Here is a 20,294-nt window from a genome sequence, read left to right on the forward strand (position 1 = left end):
TGAAAGCTAAAGATAAGAGGTGATAACAAAAGCATAAAAGGTTGGCAGTGGCTTAATTAACAATGCTGAGAATGTGGCTTTATTGATATATACTAAACTTATCCCAAGTGACTAGACTTTAGTACTACCAAGTATGGAGACTTGAGGATATTGTACTTCAATTAACAAACAAAAACTTGTCTTGAAGTTGCATTAAGAAAATAAATGCAAAATCACCTTCTTTGGGAGTTTCTGAATAGAAATTACTTTTATTACAGCAAAACCAAGGAACAAAAATGTAATGCAATACTCTTCTGCTTTACTCATGTTAGTCTAAGAGTGTATGGTCCAGAGGAAATATATTTATGATGCAGGAAAACTACAAGTGGTGTTGCTAAAACCTTGTAGAATGGATGGCAACTGCCATCCATTTTACCAAGTTCCATCATGAATACTCTGCCTAAACAATCTATCAAAAGAATACAAGTGGTCTTGTGGAACACCACATTTCCATGGTGGACCTTATAAACCTGAATGGTTGTATGGAGAAGGTTTCAATAATTAGCAGTGAGAAAGGCTCTTATAAAAAAAAAAATAGTATAAAAAGAACACTTACTCACTCATTGAGAAACTGTAGAGCTCAAGATGGTAATAGTGGGTAGATAGTAACCTGTATAGCAGGAAATGCCTTGAGGATTCAGATAATGTCAGATAAATATATGGGAAATGGTCCATGTGACAGGATGAACTATATCCTCTAAAGGAAGATGAAATTAGGTAAAGATTCCAAAAGAAGGAAAAAGATCTTTAAGTATAGATGAAATAAGGAAAAGGGCAACATGAGTTTGAAGTGAGAAAGTGTGAGGGCATGGATGAAGACAATTAGGTTCTAATCAGGGGGGGACTAGGACACAAAGATAAAGTAAAAGCTTGTGAAATGGAAGGTGCCCAACAATTACCAGCAGTAGTGGATACTGACATAACCTTTTGAAAAATCAGGTAAGGAAGGAAGTGAAGTATGGGAGTGTAGAAAAATATATATGCAAAAATGGCTCGTTTGGGTTGAGAAAATTTTTTACGTAGAAGAGCGAACAACCTTTTGACCTTCTTTTGTCATCATCAGGTTCACAAAGAAAAAAAAGAGGTAACTGACCGGAAGCTGACCACATGTTTGGAAGGGGTTGTGTAACTGAGTGTCGGAATGTAGAGGGCAGTGTTAGATGTTTGAATATATAATTTTATTATATTTAATATAGGTATAAAGGTGTTCCCTTGTATTGGTTTATTTTGGGCTTGAGTTGTTTTATAAGTAAGGCTTCTTTAATTTTGCATTTGTTTATGTTTGTTTCTTTATTTAGAATTTGAATGTTTTCTATGGTTATGTTGTGTTTATTTGACTTGCAGCGTTCGAAAACGTGTGAAGGTGACTTTTTATGTTCTTTGAATATGGTTTACATTTTTCTACTTGTTTCTCCAATATAGAAGTCGTGGCAGTTATCACATTGTATTTTATAAATAATGTTGGTGTGGTGTTTGTCAGTGTAGTTTTTACATAGTATAGACCTCAGTTTTGTGCCTGGTTTTTGAATAAATTTGGTATTAACTGGAATGTCAAATTTTGTTACTAGTTTTTGCCAAATGTTGGTTATTTGTCTGCTGATGTCGGGAATATATGGTATGCAGCAGTATATGGTTTCGCGATTTTTTGATTTGTGAGATATATTTACTTTTGTTGGTTGATTTTGCTTTTCATCTAGGTGTGTGCGTATAATGTTTTCTACGGTTTGTGGAGGAAACTTATTGATGTTGATGAAGTATTGTTTTATTTTGTCTAATTCATTGTTAATTTTATCTGGTGAGCATAGTTTTATGGCTGTGTTTATTAGGTTTCTTAGTATGTTGAGTTTTTGTTTTGTTTCATGTGCTGAGTCCCAAGGAATGTATAATCCAGAATGGGTGATTTTTCAGTGGATTTCTGTTTTGAATTGTGTGTAAGTTCTTGCAATTAGAAAATAACCATAGAAAACACTCAAATACTAAATAAAGAAACAAACATAAACAAATGCAAAATTAAAGAAGCCTTACTTATACAACAACTTAAACCCAAAATAAACCAATATAAAGGGACGCCTTTATAGCTATATTAAATATAATAAAATAAAATTATATATTCAAACATCTAACACCACCCTCTACATTCCGACACTCAGTTACACAACCTATTCCAAACATGTGGTCAGCTTCCTGTCAGTTACCTCTTTCTTTCTTTGTGAACCTGACGATGACCAAAGAAGGTCGAAACGTTGTTCGCTCTTCTACGTAAAATATTTTCTCAACCCAAACGAGCCATTTTTGCATATATATTTCTCTACAAGTGGGTTTTCTCGACATCACTGATTATGGGAGTGTTGGATGGGATTGACAAAAACCATGAAAAGAAGACAAAGAATGGTTGAAATCTCACTTACACTGGTAAACTGGCAGGGAGGAAGTGTGCACTGAATGAGAAATTAGGGAAGCAACTCATGGAGAGTGTCTAGCCTGTCTGGCAAGGTACTGGACAGTAACTACACAGACAGAGTGTGAAGAGGAAAGAATGTAACATGCTCAAATGAGGCAGTCTGAGGAGAATAGTGAAAGGAGAAAAAGAATAGAAGATGTCAGTGGGAACAGGTGCAGAAGAAGAAAGGCACAGCTGCTCTGGCCACAGTGAAGCCACCAAGACAACTTAACAATAAAGTATCTTCTACAACTGTGAGAACATGAGAAAGAAGACGGTTAGGAGGATATGCATAATTGTTATAGCTGCCCATTACTGACTGAGAGCATTGACAACTACAGCCAAAGCATGAGGAACAGGAAATCAAAATCTGGAAAGTTTGTAATTCAGATGAGTGGCAAATGTAACCAGTTCCAGAAAACCCCACTGAGAACACAACCATCTGAATACCTTTAAGTTGAGAGAGCCACTCTATGGGGAAATCCTGTCATGGCTCAGTAAACAATCTTCAAAGAGATTCAAGGCAGCTGGTATATGGCATCCCATCCAATGAATGTGATGGTTGTGGGCCCAAAACAGGATGTCCAACGTGTGGAAACAGAGACCTCAACAGATTACCCTTTTGCCAAGTGATGTACAATATCAGATAACTGTGGAGTTTTTGGAATGAAGGAGAAAAAAGAAAATGAACCACAGCACAATGAACAGCAATCAGTTCTAAGTGACTTGCATGTTGGCTCAACCAAGGGAGAACAAGTGGTTTCAAAGAAATCCACATGCCCTAAAAAGAAAGAACTTCTCATAAGATGGAGAAGGAAAGGAGGAAATGCTGTGAACCAGAAGTTCTACAGATTGCAGGCAAAAGAGAAAATGTTGGGTCTGGCTAAAATGGGGATTGGAAAATGCCCAAACATGAATAAGGTATTTGAGTCACAGAGAGGAAAGATTTCTCCACCTTTACCAGCCAACCAACACATGCAGATTTTTGAGTGTGAAAGTAAGAGATGGCATGCAAATGAGCTAGAAGCAACCAGTTACCCATGTAATGGTAAGAATGAAAACCCCTGGAATGAAAAAGACAGACAAAAACCTTAAACACTGAACAAAAAAGTAATGAGCCAAAGTCAGGTCATAAGGAAAAGCTTGGGACTGGTAAACATCACCCCAATGGATAAACTGGAGGAAATGCCAGGATACTGGGAAATGGTAATGGGGAAGTAAGCATCTGGGACACATCTACCTTTGTCACCCACAGAGAAAGATAAAAAAAACTTTAGAAATTTAAAGCCATATTATAGTACTGTAAAAACTGATTGAAATTCAGTGGGTAAAGTTTAAGAGAAAAATATATCTAAACACCACAAGTGCCAACTAAGAAGCAAAGTTGAGCGAAGCTGAATAGAGGTAGTCAGCTCTGCAAGGAGTTATGCCACTCTTATTGGTGGAGAGTTACTGCTTGCATGCTTGTTTGTTTGTATGCTATCATACAGCTGCCTGACATGAAACCAACAGAATAAGTAGGAGTAAGTATAAAGGCTATTGACAAGCAAAAAATTTGTGCAGTAAAAGTTGAAAAAAGGTGTTATATGAGTAGAGGTAAGACATATCAGAATATATTTATGAATATTTATGCTCATTAGACAGCAAATAACTTGTATGAACTGAACAAGGATCAAGCTGGTATGCAACATGCAATGCATGTCAAAGGAAATTCACAGATCTAAACACATGGTATACCTGACCTTAATTTTAAAGTCTACCTGCTAGAATCTTATTAAAACTTGGTCAATTTCAAACCTGAAATGAAAAATAATCTTTAGTTTGCAGAAAGAAAACAATACAAAGACTTCTTTGCATCAAATATAATAAAAATGAGCTTCTTTCTCTGTGTCTTGTAAGAATTTGGAATAATACCTTCAACATAAATCAAATGAATTTATAATTTTTAAGTTATTTTTCTTTCATGGAACAAAGATTTGCTACATAAAACACTACAGTGTAATTTTATGCTTCAAATATTATATTTTTCATAAAAACATTTTACCATTTTATTATACAATAAACAATAAAAACAGATAATCAGAGAACAAAGATGCATTTACAAACATGACACTAAGATTTAAAAGTATTTCATGTACATATAGTATAAAGTATACCCCTGACGAGTGATACCATGTTAACTCAACAAACAAACTGTTTCAAAAGCAATACATTAATGATAAGCTGAATGAAATCCAACACATCAGAAAGAAGGTCAGAATAAGGGAAAAAAAAAGACTAGTTGATTTCAGAAAAATGATGATTTAGTTAAAACTTTCATCAGAAGTGTTTTTATGCTGCTCACAAATGTCATTCATGGACAGATGGACACATACATATGTATGTACACACAATTGGCACTACTACAGAATGCACAGTTTTCACTAATATACTTGCTTATTGGGTACAACACTATCATATATCTGTAAGAACACAGTTCATAATACCACACTTGCATCAAATGAAACAAATTACAATACATTAACTTTATCCTGAGGATTTTTAACTAAATAAAATGTTTGAACCACATTAAAAAAAACAGGTCCTTTACTCACGTGATAGTAGATTGTTTCCTCAAGCTAATTTAAAAAAAAAAATTTTTAAATCTTTGTAGTGGATTCTGGGTAAAAATTCAACAGGAAAAACATGATAGGCTTTCAATATCCTTATTCCAATAAAATGATTCCAACAATTATGGCTTACAAAGAGCTTTAAAAATGACACTAATACAAATTCTGTAGCTTCATCATAATGCTTTAGGATAAGATTTACGATTGACCTTGAAACACTAGCCAAAAAGTCAAATTTTCTCTAATTAATGTCTTCCATACCCACTTTATTCAAGAGACTCAAATAGTAAATGATGTAATTATCATCAATTTACAATCCCAATTTCATCAATATTTGAGGAATGAGAGGTTTTATGGTTTGGTTGATTTAACATGGAATCACAATTACAACAGATCTGTTTATTCAGAATGTTTAATATTTTAGTAGGACTTTTTATGTAAAATGAAATAAAAACAAAATCTTTTCCAAGATACAAAATATTTAAATTGTATATTCTGAAAAATTATTCATGGTTAAAAAGTAAAGTCAACAAAATGTAGACAAAAGTTTATCATTGTTTTAAGAATGGAAATAAATGCAAAATAGACTAATTCCATGCAAGTTGTTAAATCTTCCTGTTTTTAGTATATCAAAGTAATTTGAAGAAGTTCAAAGTTTTGCAGCTGATTGAAAAAAAAAAGATCAATGTATAGTAGATATGCGTACATGCACTATAGTACTTTCTGTGCAAAAGTACAGCTGAACAACAACATACATCAACGTAGGTCCAACGTAGGATTAACAAACTGTTGTTACGCTATCAGTATACAGATACAACTGTTTATTTACTAATTTTTCTTTAACAAAATACTGTTTCTGAGCATAGCATAGGTCTATCAGAAGTATTACTTTTAGCAGGATTTCTAGGAGACATACACACAATAAATGTCCAAGTTGTTTGTTACCTTGGCAAATTTGTGGTTCAGCAGCATTTCTGTCTCCAACACAGAAATGTTGTCAAAAAGGTGAGGTTGTGTATGGCTCCAAGTGTGTCCAAACCACCAAAACTTCCTTCTATGGTCTTTAAGAATAAAGAATTAGAACCATGCCCAACTTGTAAGCTTTAAGAATTAGAGATGTAATAATACTTGTTGTTCTCAGCTGCAAAAGTATAAAGGGGGTGTTCACCCTTCACCAAAGCATGTTATGGCAAAGAAAGGCTTTGTTACAAGTGCAGGCATAAAAGAAATACAATTACAAGAAGAATGCTTAATCTATCAACAAAATGGTTACATGTAACACCCATAAAAACCACAAATAAAAAGTAAATTGAATGATAAGGTTGGTCACAGTGCAGTGAACATCTGAAATAACTAATGTTCTTTTGAATTTTCACAAACTATTTTTTAAAGTTTCAAAAATATTCAGTTATCTTTTCTTAAACATTTACAATATACTATTGTATTCAAACAGTACATCTGTATTAAAAATATAATGTTGAAAAAGTTTGTAACTGATAGATTTAATTCTCGACTATCTTTTAATTTCCTTAATTTTGAACCAGGGTTAGTGAATTCTGCATCCTTTGTTCTGTGAAACTGTCAACCTTATATTCATGCAAGAGCCACATGTACCTTTGCAAACTGGTAATTTCTGAGCATACGTTGGTCCAAAATACTATGGTTGTAAAAGAGATGTGGTTTCATATGACCCCACATATGAGGAAACCACCAAAAGTTGTCCACATATTCTGAAAAGAAAGCTTAATAGTAGAATATTGACTAGTTCTTCATTTTTTTTTAGAAGCACTGAAACTGGATCTGAAACCAAATTTTTTTATAAATTTGTTATTCACATGTAAAAGTGTTTTGTACAAGTTACAAGTTTCATTCAACCAAAGCAAAGTATAATTTTAATAGTGAAGACTTAAACTTGATACATAAAAATTAGACATTTAAATAAACAGACATATTAAAACACAATAAAATATACACAGTAATTATATTCATAATTATTGGTAAATTAATTTGTTTTGACCCTAATGCACTATAGCTTTCAATTAAAGAACTACAGAAGGTTTTGAAAGATACTATTCATACATAATTATGATCTGCAAAAAACAATTGTAGTAAGTATAGCACGTTTTACTAGGTAGAGCTCTGATTTCTTGACAGTGTGTAAGTAACTATGTATAGACTCAAATGGTTTCATATTATACAAATAATACATATAAATATTATGTGATATTTAAATATGTTTGTGCATTTTACACAATCCATAAAAATGGAAGTATAATTCTTAATAGGGAAGTTTAAATAAATGATATAGCTTTCATTTTTATTTTTACAAAATAATATTTGTGATTGTAACTTAAAACTATTAATTTTTCTTTTTTAACTCCCATTTGTTTGACATTTGAATAGTTTAAACTAAAATTAAAAGGCTGAATAAAATGTTCCTATTTAGCAGCCTTTTAAAACTTTTGGGTATACCTGGATGACCATAAATGTGTATATATTAAATTATTTATTATCAATTTAATGTTTCCAGATAAGTATATATGGTAATATTTTAAAATTGTATATTAGAACCTTTAATAAAGTATATTCATTTATACCACATCAGCATTTCAAGTTACCATAAACAAATAAACAAAAAAAAATTACTTCTTTAATTAAAAAAATACAACACTAAATAATAAGGCATCTTGAACTGGTATTAAGTATTAACAACCTTAATTTCAGTTACAATTTAATAATTATTTCTTATTACTCAGGTTGATGAAATCTTGCATAAATGTACAGAACAACCAAATAAAAAATACATGAACAGTGAAGATTATAGAAAAAAATTCTTATTTTACTTCTGTTCATTAGAATTATGAAATTATTTTTTTAATGTGCAGTCAATTATAATTTTATATATTTTGTATCAACAGCATTTTGACATTATCAAAATCTAAAAGTAAATTATATTTTTACAAGTGCACAATTTATAAAATTTCTTCTTGGTGTAAATGTTTTGTTTTGTGACTAATCAAGTGGTTAACACCACTGAAAAATATGTTAGGCTGAAAATACAACTGAAAATAGTGTTTTGAGTGTACCGTTGTTTTCAACAATATTAAGTCCAAAATGTAAGAGAAACAGTGGCATAAAAAATGGATTACAAAGGTTATTGTTTATACAATAAAAAAAAACATTTACATTCATGTGGGAATTCCCACAATCAGATTTTAACTGGAATCTGCCAAAGGTAAAACTTGTATTTGCATTTATGGTAAAGATACTATTTAAGGCTATGTGGTACCATTTGTAATTCTAAACTACTGATCAGTGAGGGAAGGCAGTAAGTTAGCATCATTCTATCACCCACTCTAATAGACTGATTATCACTATTCTAATGCATAAATGGTTTAAATTATGAGAAATATTTTGTTGCATTGCACTGATTTAAACATGGATTGTTAGCCCCAAAATGCAGAAATCTACCAGAGAGCCAATCCATACCTTGAAAGATAAAAATGTGAAGAATTATGCAATGTTTATGTAAAGGTTTATTAAATCAAAGTTAAGGTATTCAATATACTCCGTAACTTAATGTTATGTCAATAACAAGGCATCCTTTAAAATTTAGAGCAGTAGAAAAAAAAAGCTGTACTTTCAAACGTATCCAAACATTGGGTTGAAATATCAAGCAGACCAAAGCTTTAGAGGCACCAACAATAAGGCCCATGAAAGACAGTAGTATTTAAATCTGAGGCACATAAGGAAGAGACGAATAGGAAAGTAGGTATAGAGAGGCGCAATGCCAGGCTTGCATGAGAAATTGCAGAATATGAGAGGAAGCTCAAAGTAGAGAAGGGTGGAAAAATGATCCACAATGGACATGCCTAACCAAGTGTAAACCCTATGAAAGATCTAGGGTGTACAGGCTGTACTGTTGATAAAATACAGACTGCCTAACAGAGGCAGTCTTTTACCAAGGTTGAAGCCCTCAGCAAAGGTGTGAATAGACTCAGAAGTGTATGGTTAATACTAAAAAAATAAAAGATCCTGGAATAGGAGCCATAAGGACAGCTGGAGCAGGAAAAGACCACGAAATAAGGCTGAGTGGAACATGACCAAGAAAACCATCAGTAAGAATAAAAATGAGAACATGCCTGACCAAGAGCAAGAAGGCTGAGCATACTGATGTAGATTAAAACTCTTGTCCAGCATCCAAACATTGAAAATTCTGTCTTCATTGAAAAATGTACCTCAAAAATAGAAAGGAGCACTGAAGAAAGAAAAGATCTGATTTGTTAGGTGGCCAGGGAATCTAAGTAGTGGTACATTCAGGGTCCAGATCACAATGACAATGCCCTAAGGAGAGGCCTCTAAAGGAAGACAAAGGACCTCATGAAAGAAAACCTTGGATACACAAGGTCCACCGTAGAAGATACATGAAAACATGCTCCACAGAAATAAGGGGTTTTCAGGGAACTAAAGTCCTCAAAAACAAAAGAACCTCTGATCCAGGGAAAAAAATGAAAAATGCAAAAGCCTGGGGAACAAATATGTTATAACTAATGATGGCTGGTAAGGATGTTAGCACTTTAATTGAAATAAAGGACAGAACAACATTTTGACCTTCTAAGGTCTTCTTCAGGTTAACAGGTTAGAAGTCCCAAGAATGTCGAAATGGTGTTCTGTCCTTTATTTCAATTAAAGTGCTAATACCCATACCAGCCAACATTCTTGGGTTTTCTAACCTGTTAACCTGAAGAAGACCTTAGAAGGTCGAAACGTTGTTCTGTCCTTTATTTCAATTAAAGTGCTAACACCCATACCAGCCGTCTCACAAATACACACAAATATATTATAACCTACAGATGACAAAGACAGGCTGAAGTTCAGCTCAGATGAGATAAGAATATGTCCAAACATACCCACAGCTGTTTGTTTGTTTGTGTGTTTTCTTATAGCAAAGCCACATCGGGCTATCTACTAAGTCCACTGAGGGACTGGGGTGTAAAAGGACTTAGATCACAAGATTAGACCCTCTCTCAAGAGAGTATTTGATGTAAAAAATGAAAGATAAAAGAAAAGGGACCATTCAACAATGGGATAATTAGTCAAAGAAAAGAGATGATAGTGCCAGGTTGTAAATATGTCATACAAAAGCCCTTGCAATATCAATGAATATACAAATGACAGATGCTGAGTTGAAGGGAAAAGCAAATAATGCAAAGACACAGAAAAGATGTACAGGACAGTGAAAACAAAAACAAAATGAGCCAACAGAAGTGTGTAGGAAGGTATACAAAATGATTGAGCACAGCCAACTGCAGATTGGGTGAAAAGAATCACAGATGTGGTCAAAAGAGGAGAAAATGAAACAAGAAGAGGAGTGAGTAAGAAATTAAGGTGTACAATTGAAAATTGACTGTCAGTAGAAATTGAGACCAGCAGCAGAAAAGAAAGGTACTCAAAAAATTGTGTGTGCAATTGTCACTGGCAAGAAGAGTGAGGAATAAGACTTCTTGTAGAGGGAAAAACAAGAAAAAAAAAGAGGAAGGTCTGGAATAGAAAATGGAAAGAACTAATCTGGAGAAAGGAATAAGAGTAAAGAGCAAGGTTGACAGTGGAAAAACTCAAGATAGAGTACAGAAGTTATATAACATCAGACCAAGTCACTAGGGGTAAAGGGTCATCACTCAAGGCATCTAGGTAATGAAAGAAGCCAAATGAATAATAAATACATGGAGAGAAGGAGGAGATACAGTAAAAAGGAATGTAATAAGATGTCAAAGGGAAAAGTGGAAATGCATAGGTGGAGTTAATGCTCATGGAGGTGTGGAGCTCTCCTGTTGGTAGAGGGCTTTTTTTTTACACAATTATTTATTTGTGTAGTGGCACAATCCACATAAACTCTTGTGAAATTATACAAACGTTGCCTTAAAGGTAGTGGCATACAATTTATTTTGCAGATGCTCTAATTTGTGTGAAGAGGTGAGTCATCATTTCAGAAGTTTTATGTACCAATAGTTTTTTGGCAAATAGAAAATTTTATTTAAATGTTACTGTCATAAATATAACAAAATTACCTATACTGCTATCATTCTCTAACAAAATAATAGTATGGTGTTAACAAGTCATTGCAAGAGAAGTGTCAAAATTACAACTACTTTGCATTTCAGTTTAAATGTTGACAACAGCATAAAAGTACTAGATACATAGCTTAGATGAAATCAAAGGTATATGCTGGAAATATGACTTGAAAGCAAATTTAGATGAAGACACAATATGTAAGACACTTTTAAAGATATCATATGGAACAAGAAATATTTACACTAGTTTTTATTCTTATCTTATAGTTCTGACTGATTCAAGGTCAGGTTCAAGTATTACAAGTTGCATAGAAGATAACATTGACCACAAAAAATATTTGAATTAGAAAATGTTGATTGATACACGAAGTTAAAATTTATGAAATGTTAAGTATGCGTGTTTACATCAAAGTGAATATCAATGATGATACTGTATTTTTTTTCTATAACATCAAAAAGCAAAATCAATTTATGATCTATTAAAAATATCCACTCCATATATTAACACAAATGTAGTTTTTATGAACTTCAAGATAACAATAAAGGTTTCACTTCAGTTTTTTTCTCATCACATCTAATAAAACAGAAAAACTTGACAAAAGTAAAGGAATTTCAACATCATGTAACGAACATTTTCAGCTAATTTGTCAAAGTTTCTGTTTCAAGTTATAAACATATTTTACATCATTTAGAATGTTTAAAATGTCATATGACTTTAATTTTGAAAAAAAATATTTGTAGTATTATTTTCTTTATTATTCTAGCTAAAAAATCCTAAACAATAAGTTTAAAAATCTAATGTTACACAGTCTGTGTTGCAAATCATTCTTGGAGAATATTACATAACTTAAAACATTAGGCATTTTTACTACTAAGTAAGTAAAACTACAGCCCCAGAGAATAAATAACTTTTTTCAAAGTAAATTTTACATCTTCATCCTGTTAACTAAATAACTGGAAAAAAAAAAAAAACTTACTTAGAAGCATGTCATCTCCTTTATTTTCTTCTTCTGAACCATGATGAAAGAATTTTCCAGAAAAACCAAGGTTAAAACGGAAACCCTGGATTGAATGGCTGAGTCGTTCTTGCGTTTCCAACAATGCCTTTGAGATTAAGACAAAAAAGAAATCAGCTATTAAATTAACAATGGAAGTTTCTGTGAAGGAAAAGAAACTAATTACTTCAAACCTAGCAACTAAAAGTTCAGGAATTTACAATCCATATAAGAAAAAGAGATGCATATCAAATACACAGCATGATATTGTGCTATTGTTAGTCTAAGAAGCTTGGAAGTTATAAAGTAAAAATGCAGTCAGTTGAGTTTCATGGTTTCTGAGACCATCAATTTTAAAAACATCACTGTGTTTATACTATTTAAGCTACAAATAAGCAATAAATATCACAAGAGCCACTGATCTAAAGATATGTTAAATATATTGATGAAACTTGTCAATACAAACAAGTATGCATCAAAATAAAAGTTAAGAAAAATGAATTTCTACTTATTATTATAATAACATTGCTCATAATAATTAAGTTTTAGTGGAAATGGTCTTGCAAAGTAAGACACCCTGGTTGATGTAACAGTAAGCAATAACAAAAATGTTATTTTTGTCATTTTCACTTTACTACAAAAACCTAAATTACTTGTTTTATATGGCTCAATCACTTTCACAAATTGTTTCAGGGAAAGAAATAAACAGAAAAAAGTATCTTTTAAGGCATATACTTACAAAAAAAAAATCTTAAGAAAAATACATTTGTAAGATCAACATTTTATTCATGGGATCAAACAAGAAAGTGACAAAAAGCACTAGGTTTAATGTACGAGCTAGATACAATATTTAATATACAGCAGATACACAGTACAGTACTGTCAGGGGTAGATTGGCATCAAAGGACTGGTCTCGACAATATCATATGCTGCATAGTGACTAAACAATTAAAATTGAAAATAACTTTCTAAATGCCTGATATTCTGGTGGGCCAATCTGCATAAAAATGAAGATCATTCAATCATCATCATGCAGAGTCCTTCTTATTGGAGGTATTTCAAGTCTTCATAATGTCTGACAACAAAACAAATGCAAGTAAAGCAAAACTGGAGTCGTTTTTTTTTTGTTTTGTTTTTATTATTTGAGTAACTATCTTCAGCTATAATCACTGCCTGAAATCAATGAAAAGTGCTTTATACAAGCTTTTAGAAATACTTAGTCAAAACTTAATTCCAGACATTTTGTAGTACTGTTTATAGAGTTTCCCTCTTGATTTCAACATCTTTGCTATTTTTAGTCACAGCACAGCAGCTCACATAAAGGCTACCATTTTTTTTTGTTTTGCAAGTTAAAACTTTTAGCTCAAATTTCCATTATTTCTCAACTGATTTGAAATCTAAAAACCTTTTAGTTTTGTATTTAACCATGTTCAATTTATTTTTATCCTGACTTAAAAAAATTCAGTTTTAGGGTAAGCTGGTAGAAATTCTGATGAGCAACAATACTGAATCAGATATACTCAGGCCCCATACTTGACATTGCTAGTGCACAAAATTATAGGTAATAAAAAGGAAAAAAAAAAGATATCGTAGGTTAATTTACTATAATCTAGCTTAAAAAAAATTAAAGTGTCATAGCTAATGAAGATTCTCTCTTCTTTTCAAATGAAAATAGTCATACACACCTTCAATAATACTTTTTCAAAAGCAAATAATTATGTTAATCACCTAGAAAATGAATAAATGTGTGAAATATGATTTATTTTGAATTTCAGTGTAACAGCCACAGCATTACAACATCTAAATGCTATATGTGCCAGTATAATTTATCAGTTCCAATATTAATGCATCTCATTTTCATAATTTGTTTAAATGAAACACTTGAAAGTATTTAGATATAAATCGATTTTTAGATTGTTATTATTACTCTGTATCATACTCTACAACTTTTGGACCAAAGACTGAATAGTGTTCTCTATTTCATAGACAGTACACACACACACACACATTCATATATAAATATTATTTCCCTTATAACAATCTTTTACATCTCCCTTGTCATTTCAGTATCATATATATCCAAAAGGCCAATATTTTAAAATCAGTGACTCGTGGTTTTGAAACTACAAAAAATAGGTCACAAACAACGTTTATATAATGTTGCAAATATGCCATTTCTAAATGATAAACACATATAGTTTTGATAGGATGTGAAGCAACATGTTCTATTCTGGGAACATTTCCAAGTAAAACACAAGTCAAGCAAAATCAATTTAAATGGCTTTTACATAACACCAAAAATATGCCTAAGCCTAAACATACAAACCTGCACATCAGAAGATTTCATCCGAACTCCTTTCTGTCCAACAAAAATATCATCAATATCGATCATAATAAAGCGGTCCAGAGGAAGGCTAAGTTTTCCGTGGGAAAGGAAAGAGATTGAATCAAGAAAGAGAAGCTTATGTAGCCAGAATTTAAATCCTCCACCATATAATACACGTTGGATGCCATCTATTTGTCCCTGATCCTGTTAAAACACAAAAACTAATTTTTGAAGCAAAGTAGCTAATTTATGTATAAACAACATCCCACAAGTTTCTAATGCATCTACTTCAACAATGTATTGCCTTTTACTACTGGGTATGGATAAGTGTTCATTAGACATGCGGTATTCAATTACTTACAGCAAAATTAATCTTGCCACATGTTATGGATTGCACAACATACTACCTGATTATCTATTGCACAAAACCTCATTGTATCTATATTAAAAGTATAAAGCATACTGTGTAACATTTATACACCAACCACTTGTGAAAAAGGGATGAATGCTTGTTTGCTAGGTTGCCACATAAACTGTGACTGATAAGTATAAAGGTCATAAAAATATTCTATTACAAACAGTAAAGCTGTAACTAAGCTTAGGAAAAAATTGTATCTACAATAGGAAGCTTTATGATTTTGTACAAAATTAGTGTTCTACATTAAACATTATAAAAATAAACTGCAGTAGTATTTCATCATTATTTTAAGCTTTAATTCTGTAAAGAAAAACATTTATTCCATATAATATTTCAAAAGCTCAAAAAAACCCATAAAATAACACAGTATGTACATTGCCATATCCACAGTCAGGCACTATTTTTCAAACTTTTTAGATGAAATAAGTCACAGAACTAGGAATTAATTACAATTAGTCAATTTAGTGTTGGTTGTAATTATGGAAAGTGTAAAAATAAAAGATTGATGCACAAGCCATTGCATGATGGTAAAGTGCGAGTGAAAGATTAGTATCATTTTGGAAAATTTAAAGGCACAAATCATGAAAGAGAAAGGAAATCAATTGTGAGAAATGAAAGTGAATAAATAGTACTCCTAAAACACCATACTGTTATTCACATTTGTGGAAATAGGATTTAAAATACTATAGAATGTACAGAATAAAGAAATCGTCAGTGCTACAGCTCATTTGTTTTCATTTATCAATTTTTAATCTTCAAATATTTCACTGTTTAATAAAAAAAAGTTCAGTTCTTGTCATATTTCTGAATTACTCAAGTTTCACACCATACTATGTGCAAATGCTTAAAATCTCACTTTGTACTATTACTAACAGTAGATAATAAAATTAACTTGAGTATATAACTTAACAAAAATACTGTAATTGTGTACTTGTTAAGAAAGTCTACTTTTGTGACTCTTTTAATAGATACATGCACTATTTGAACTTGTAATACAGATGAAGTTAATCTTCTGTTCAAAATCTACTGATTTGAAGACTACCAAATTTATTTATGAGAAACACATGGCAAAACATAGCATATATTCAAGATAATTTTAGGAAATTATTAGGCCTAAAATTTGTAAATAAAATTATGTAAGGTACTACAGATGTTGTTTCATATTCCTCTTTAATTTTTCCATTTTAGATTTTAAACCAGAGGTGTGAAAACAATCTTAGACCAATCTTTTATCTCTGTAACTTGCTTGATTTTTATCACAATATTTCACTACAAAAGCTGTTTTACTGATAAATTTGAAATCATATTTCTAGTCAAAATATCAAATGTATATAAAAATATATATTATTTTTATTTCCATTACTGTAATTTGTACTTGAACCAACTATTTACAAAATTTTCATAGATAAAACAAAATGATTAAACCCAACAATCTTATATATCAGGTTATCCCTTAAGTAATGTCTGGTTTTAGGTTCACAAAAAGAAAAAGGATTTCAAACGCTTTTAATGTTATTTAATCAATAATGTATGCTCCATTATTATTAATTACTTTTTGCCAACGATTCACAAGCTTCTGAATGCTACTTGTATAAAATTCTTGCAGTTAGGAGGAAAAGAATGTAGAAGGGATAGTTTTGACATCTTCATGTGTTTCAAGCTCTTTTCCATCAAGATAGTTCTGCAAACTTTGGAATAGATGATAACCAGATGGGGCAAGGTCTAAAGAATAAGGAGGATGTGGAAGTTATTCCCAGTCTAGCTGTTCAATCTTTGCAGATATGATCCTTGCTGTATGGGGCCATGTATTATCCTGGTGTAACACAACACCTTTATGACTGGTCAAAGCAGGCCTCTTTTCTTTCAGTGCAACATTCAAGTGCTCTAACTGTTGATAACAGATGTCTGATATAATCATTACATTGAGTGGCAGCAACTCAAAGTGTATCCCACCAAACACTTAACAAGACTTTCCTAGAGTGGAGGTCCATTTTGGGTTGTGCTTTAGTCAGTTTACCTGCACTAAGCCATTGTTTGCAGCACTTAACATCTTTATAATTCATCCATTTTTCATCTCCAGCCCCTAACCTGTCCAAAAAAGGTGAGTTACATTCATGAGAATGCAGAGAAGTGCAAATGCTCACTCTTGCTCTAAGGATGGCTTCTGTCAAATCATGGGGGACCCATTTTCCAAGTTTTGACATTTTTCCAAGCTGTTGAAGATGACAGTGAACTGTCTTAATATTCTGTGATAATTCTTCAACTGTTACAGCACAATCTTCATCAAGTGCAGCTAGCAGCAAATGATGATTAAACTCAACAGGATGACCTGAATGTGGCATATCACTTAAGCTGTAGTCACCTCATCAGAACTTCTGAAACCACCTTTGACATTTTCTTTCATTGAGAGACTCTGCACCATTAACACCTTGAATGTTTCATGTAGTTCCTGCTGCACTATTGCCTTTTTTAATTAAACTCATAAAGTATTACATGCCTAATGTGCTCCTCAATCTTTATAAGGATTTATTGGATTAATGCTCTGAGAAAGTTTATTTTGTTTATTTTATTTGTCTAAACATTTTTATACACGTCCTACTACATATTTTAGTCATTAAAGCCTTCTACAAACAGAAATGATGACGCAATTTCTGTATTAAATTTTCAGACATTACTTATGGGATGACCTGCTATATATATAAAACAATATTTTCAGAGCTAGGATACTCAAGTCAGTCACCTGCTGTTATAAAGGCCGAAACAAATGTTTTTTGTTTATTATTCTCTGCTTTGTTTTCCAAACAAAATGAGCACTTGTGTGATGATTATTAATAAATCTCTATAGTAAGTGTCTACTTGTGGCCAATAAAACTTGAAAAATATCTTTAAAACACAACAACTGTACCATCTTCAACTCACTCCAGCATTGGCATGTAATTAGTAATATAGACCTTCAAACAGCAAGGCTATCTGATGTAATTTTAAATTCAAAAAGTAAGGTATAATAAAAAAGGGTAAGTACTTAATATGTATTTAACTTTCACTAACAATTTTATTCAAGATACTTTATTAAGTGGGTGTTTTATATTCTCTAGTTATTCACATACGAGTATATGTGAAATTATTAACTTGAACACTTAATAGAACATCAAACATACTATTTATGCATAAGTAAGCTGTTTTGATGAAGCTTCAGAGCTGTTCACTGTGCAGCCTTTAATCATGTTTGATCTTATTTAATTTCTAAAATTAAATATGATCCACATTTCTTTTTCATTTTTTAACCTAAACTTTTTTAAAAAGAAAAAGAAATGCTTTATTGTTTACTGTGGTTGTATTACTTGTACACAATGCACATGCTGGTTAAAATTACATGTTGAAAAAACTGTTTTAGCATTGTATGAAACATAAACAAAAATAACTTTGTAAATAAAGAATTATTTCAAATTATAAAGAGCATTTTAAACAAATAACAAGAGAAATGATACAGTGGGGTGGATAGGGGACAGAAACAGGCAAAGATGTTTTCTTTGTGAATAAAAACATGAAACTTTCTAACAGAAGTTTCAGATATGTTGATTTTAAAATATTCACAACCAAGACAACCAGTAAATGGTTCAACTTGAAATGGCTGCACTAATAATGGTGTTGATTTATTGTAAACATCCACAAAGATTTTTTCAAGTGTCTACACAAGACAGAAAATGACATAATTTGCATTAAAAAAATTGTACAAAAACAACTTTAATTTCATTGCCTTGCCCCAGTTAGGAAACTGAAGGTGGTTGACTTCTTTATATTTGCATTACTGCCAAAATGGAATAACATCTTCAAAAGTTATATAATGATATGAATTATACATGCAACTTTTTCAAAGTTATTAAAAAGGTTCCATTTGATACAAGTTTTAATCCAATTTTATGTCAATTTATATGTATAGATATTTTTTGTACATTTCACTGTGGTGATTTTTCTTTGCCATTCAAATAAATATTTAAGCTGTAAACACAAACTAACAAATAGCAGCCCTGCTGAAGAAACAAAATGTGAAAAGGTTGAGTACAAAATGACCTAACAAAGTAAAAATTCTCAACCTGACCTTATTCAACTAAACATATTTCTCTTCCTACAATACTGCAATATTATAATTCAAATGAAATATAAAATGAGAGAACAATCTTATTTTAAAAAAACTAATTATTTCAGAAGTTGCTTCTTTTAATAATACAATACCATCCTAAACATCGATCATTTTGTTCCCATATTTACATAAATTTTCACTGAATTGGAAGGCAAGTTAACTGAATATATACAGAGATAGGGCAGAGAGAAAAAGTTTTCTTTTTACAAAAGGCTTACAATGTTTACTGAGAACTTATCAAATTCTGTGAAGATATATGAAATATTAAAAGTTATAGTATGGTAACTCTGATAGTCATTTTTGGGTTACAAGCTCTGTTCAATCAACCAAGCTCATAGTGACAAGGCAAAGCAGTTCCATAAATAAAGGAACAGACCTATAATTGCAAAAAGATGGAAGACTGGTTACAGGCTAGCACGATAAGCTGATTAAGATACGCAATCACCTTAATCCTGCACAAGCTGATACAATCAGCCATGTGTTACAATTTATTTCAGTCCACTAAATTACAGTCAAGGATGACAGAGTCCTCATACAGAGAGAGATGAAATTTATCATAGGGAAGTGCAGCAGGTGGAGCATGGTTCATTATCTGCTAATGCTCTGATAGTCTTGAATATATGTTGTCATCCAGAAAGTGACAAAAGTCACCATTACTCAGGTGTTCAGTGAGTTATATTTGCCACATGAAATGTTTTGAGCTAAAGTGAAAGAGGAGTCATGATTAATGTTGTCTATATTGCTGTGGTGTAAAATTCATTTTTGAGTGTGGTATAAGAAATTATACTTTATTTTTCAAACTAGTGGATGACTCAAATTGCTTTATTAGTAGATACTCAAGGAACTATGCCACAGGATACTAATAGTCCCGTTTCAAACTCTGTATCAACAAGTTCTCATTTTATATTTTACTGTGAGCCAAAATACCTTGATATGAAGGAATCAGTGTTTTCCTATTTGAATTTCCTTCTTAATTATTTTCACAGAACTGAAAACAAATATTTAATGGCACACCAACTCTTTCATTTTTCTGAGACTGGCTTTCAACTGTTGCACTTCCAAAAATAATTTTAATTACATGTCAACAGGAGAGATTTCTTTTTATTTCTCCTATGAAGACATTTTTAACCTGCCCAATCTCTAAATATACAATCTCAGCAGTACACATCAGCATTATTGCATCTGAGCCTAAACATTTTTCACAAGTATATAACAGTACAACAGCTAATCATGGAAAAAGGGGAATGAAAATACT

At 31.7% G+C, this 20,294-nt stretch overlaps 1 protein-coding gene across 5 annotated transcripts in view; it reads right to left on the reverse strand.

Moving 5' to 3' along the window:
- Window positions 1-20,294, reverse strand: part of LOC143252772 (bifunctional heparan sulfate N-deacetylase/N-sulfotransferase-like) — an 83,700-nt gene that overhangs the window by 25,459 nt on the left and 37,947 nt on the right. For 4 of the 5 annotated variants that reach the window (XR_013029136.1, XM_076505442.1, XM_076505440.1 and 1 more), the window contains 3 exons: window positions 14,481-14,684; window positions 12,137-12,263; window positions 6,034-6,149 (listed from right to left, as the gene is read on the reverse strand). Coding sequence is in view for 4 of the 5 variants with exons in the window: in XM_076505442.1 (XP_076361557.1) it covers window positions 6,034-6,149; window positions 12,137-12,263; window positions 14,481-14,684 (447 nt within the window). In the remaining variant the exon portion in view is untranslated. Of the gene's footprint in view, window positions 1-6,033; window positions 6,150-6,702; window positions 6,819-12,136; window positions 12,264-14,480; window positions 14,685-20,294 lie in introns of all 5 variants that reach the window. The other variant, XM_076505441.1, reaches the window with a different exon arrangement.

This window comes from Tachypleus tridentatus, chromosome 6 (assembly GCF_004210375.1).
Source record: "Tachypleus tridentatus isolate NWPU-2018 chromosome 6, ASM421037v1, whole genome shotgun sequence".
Taxonomy (NCBI): Eukaryota; Metazoa; Arthropoda; class Merostomata; order Xiphosura; family Limulidae; genus Tachypleus; species Tachypleus tridentatus.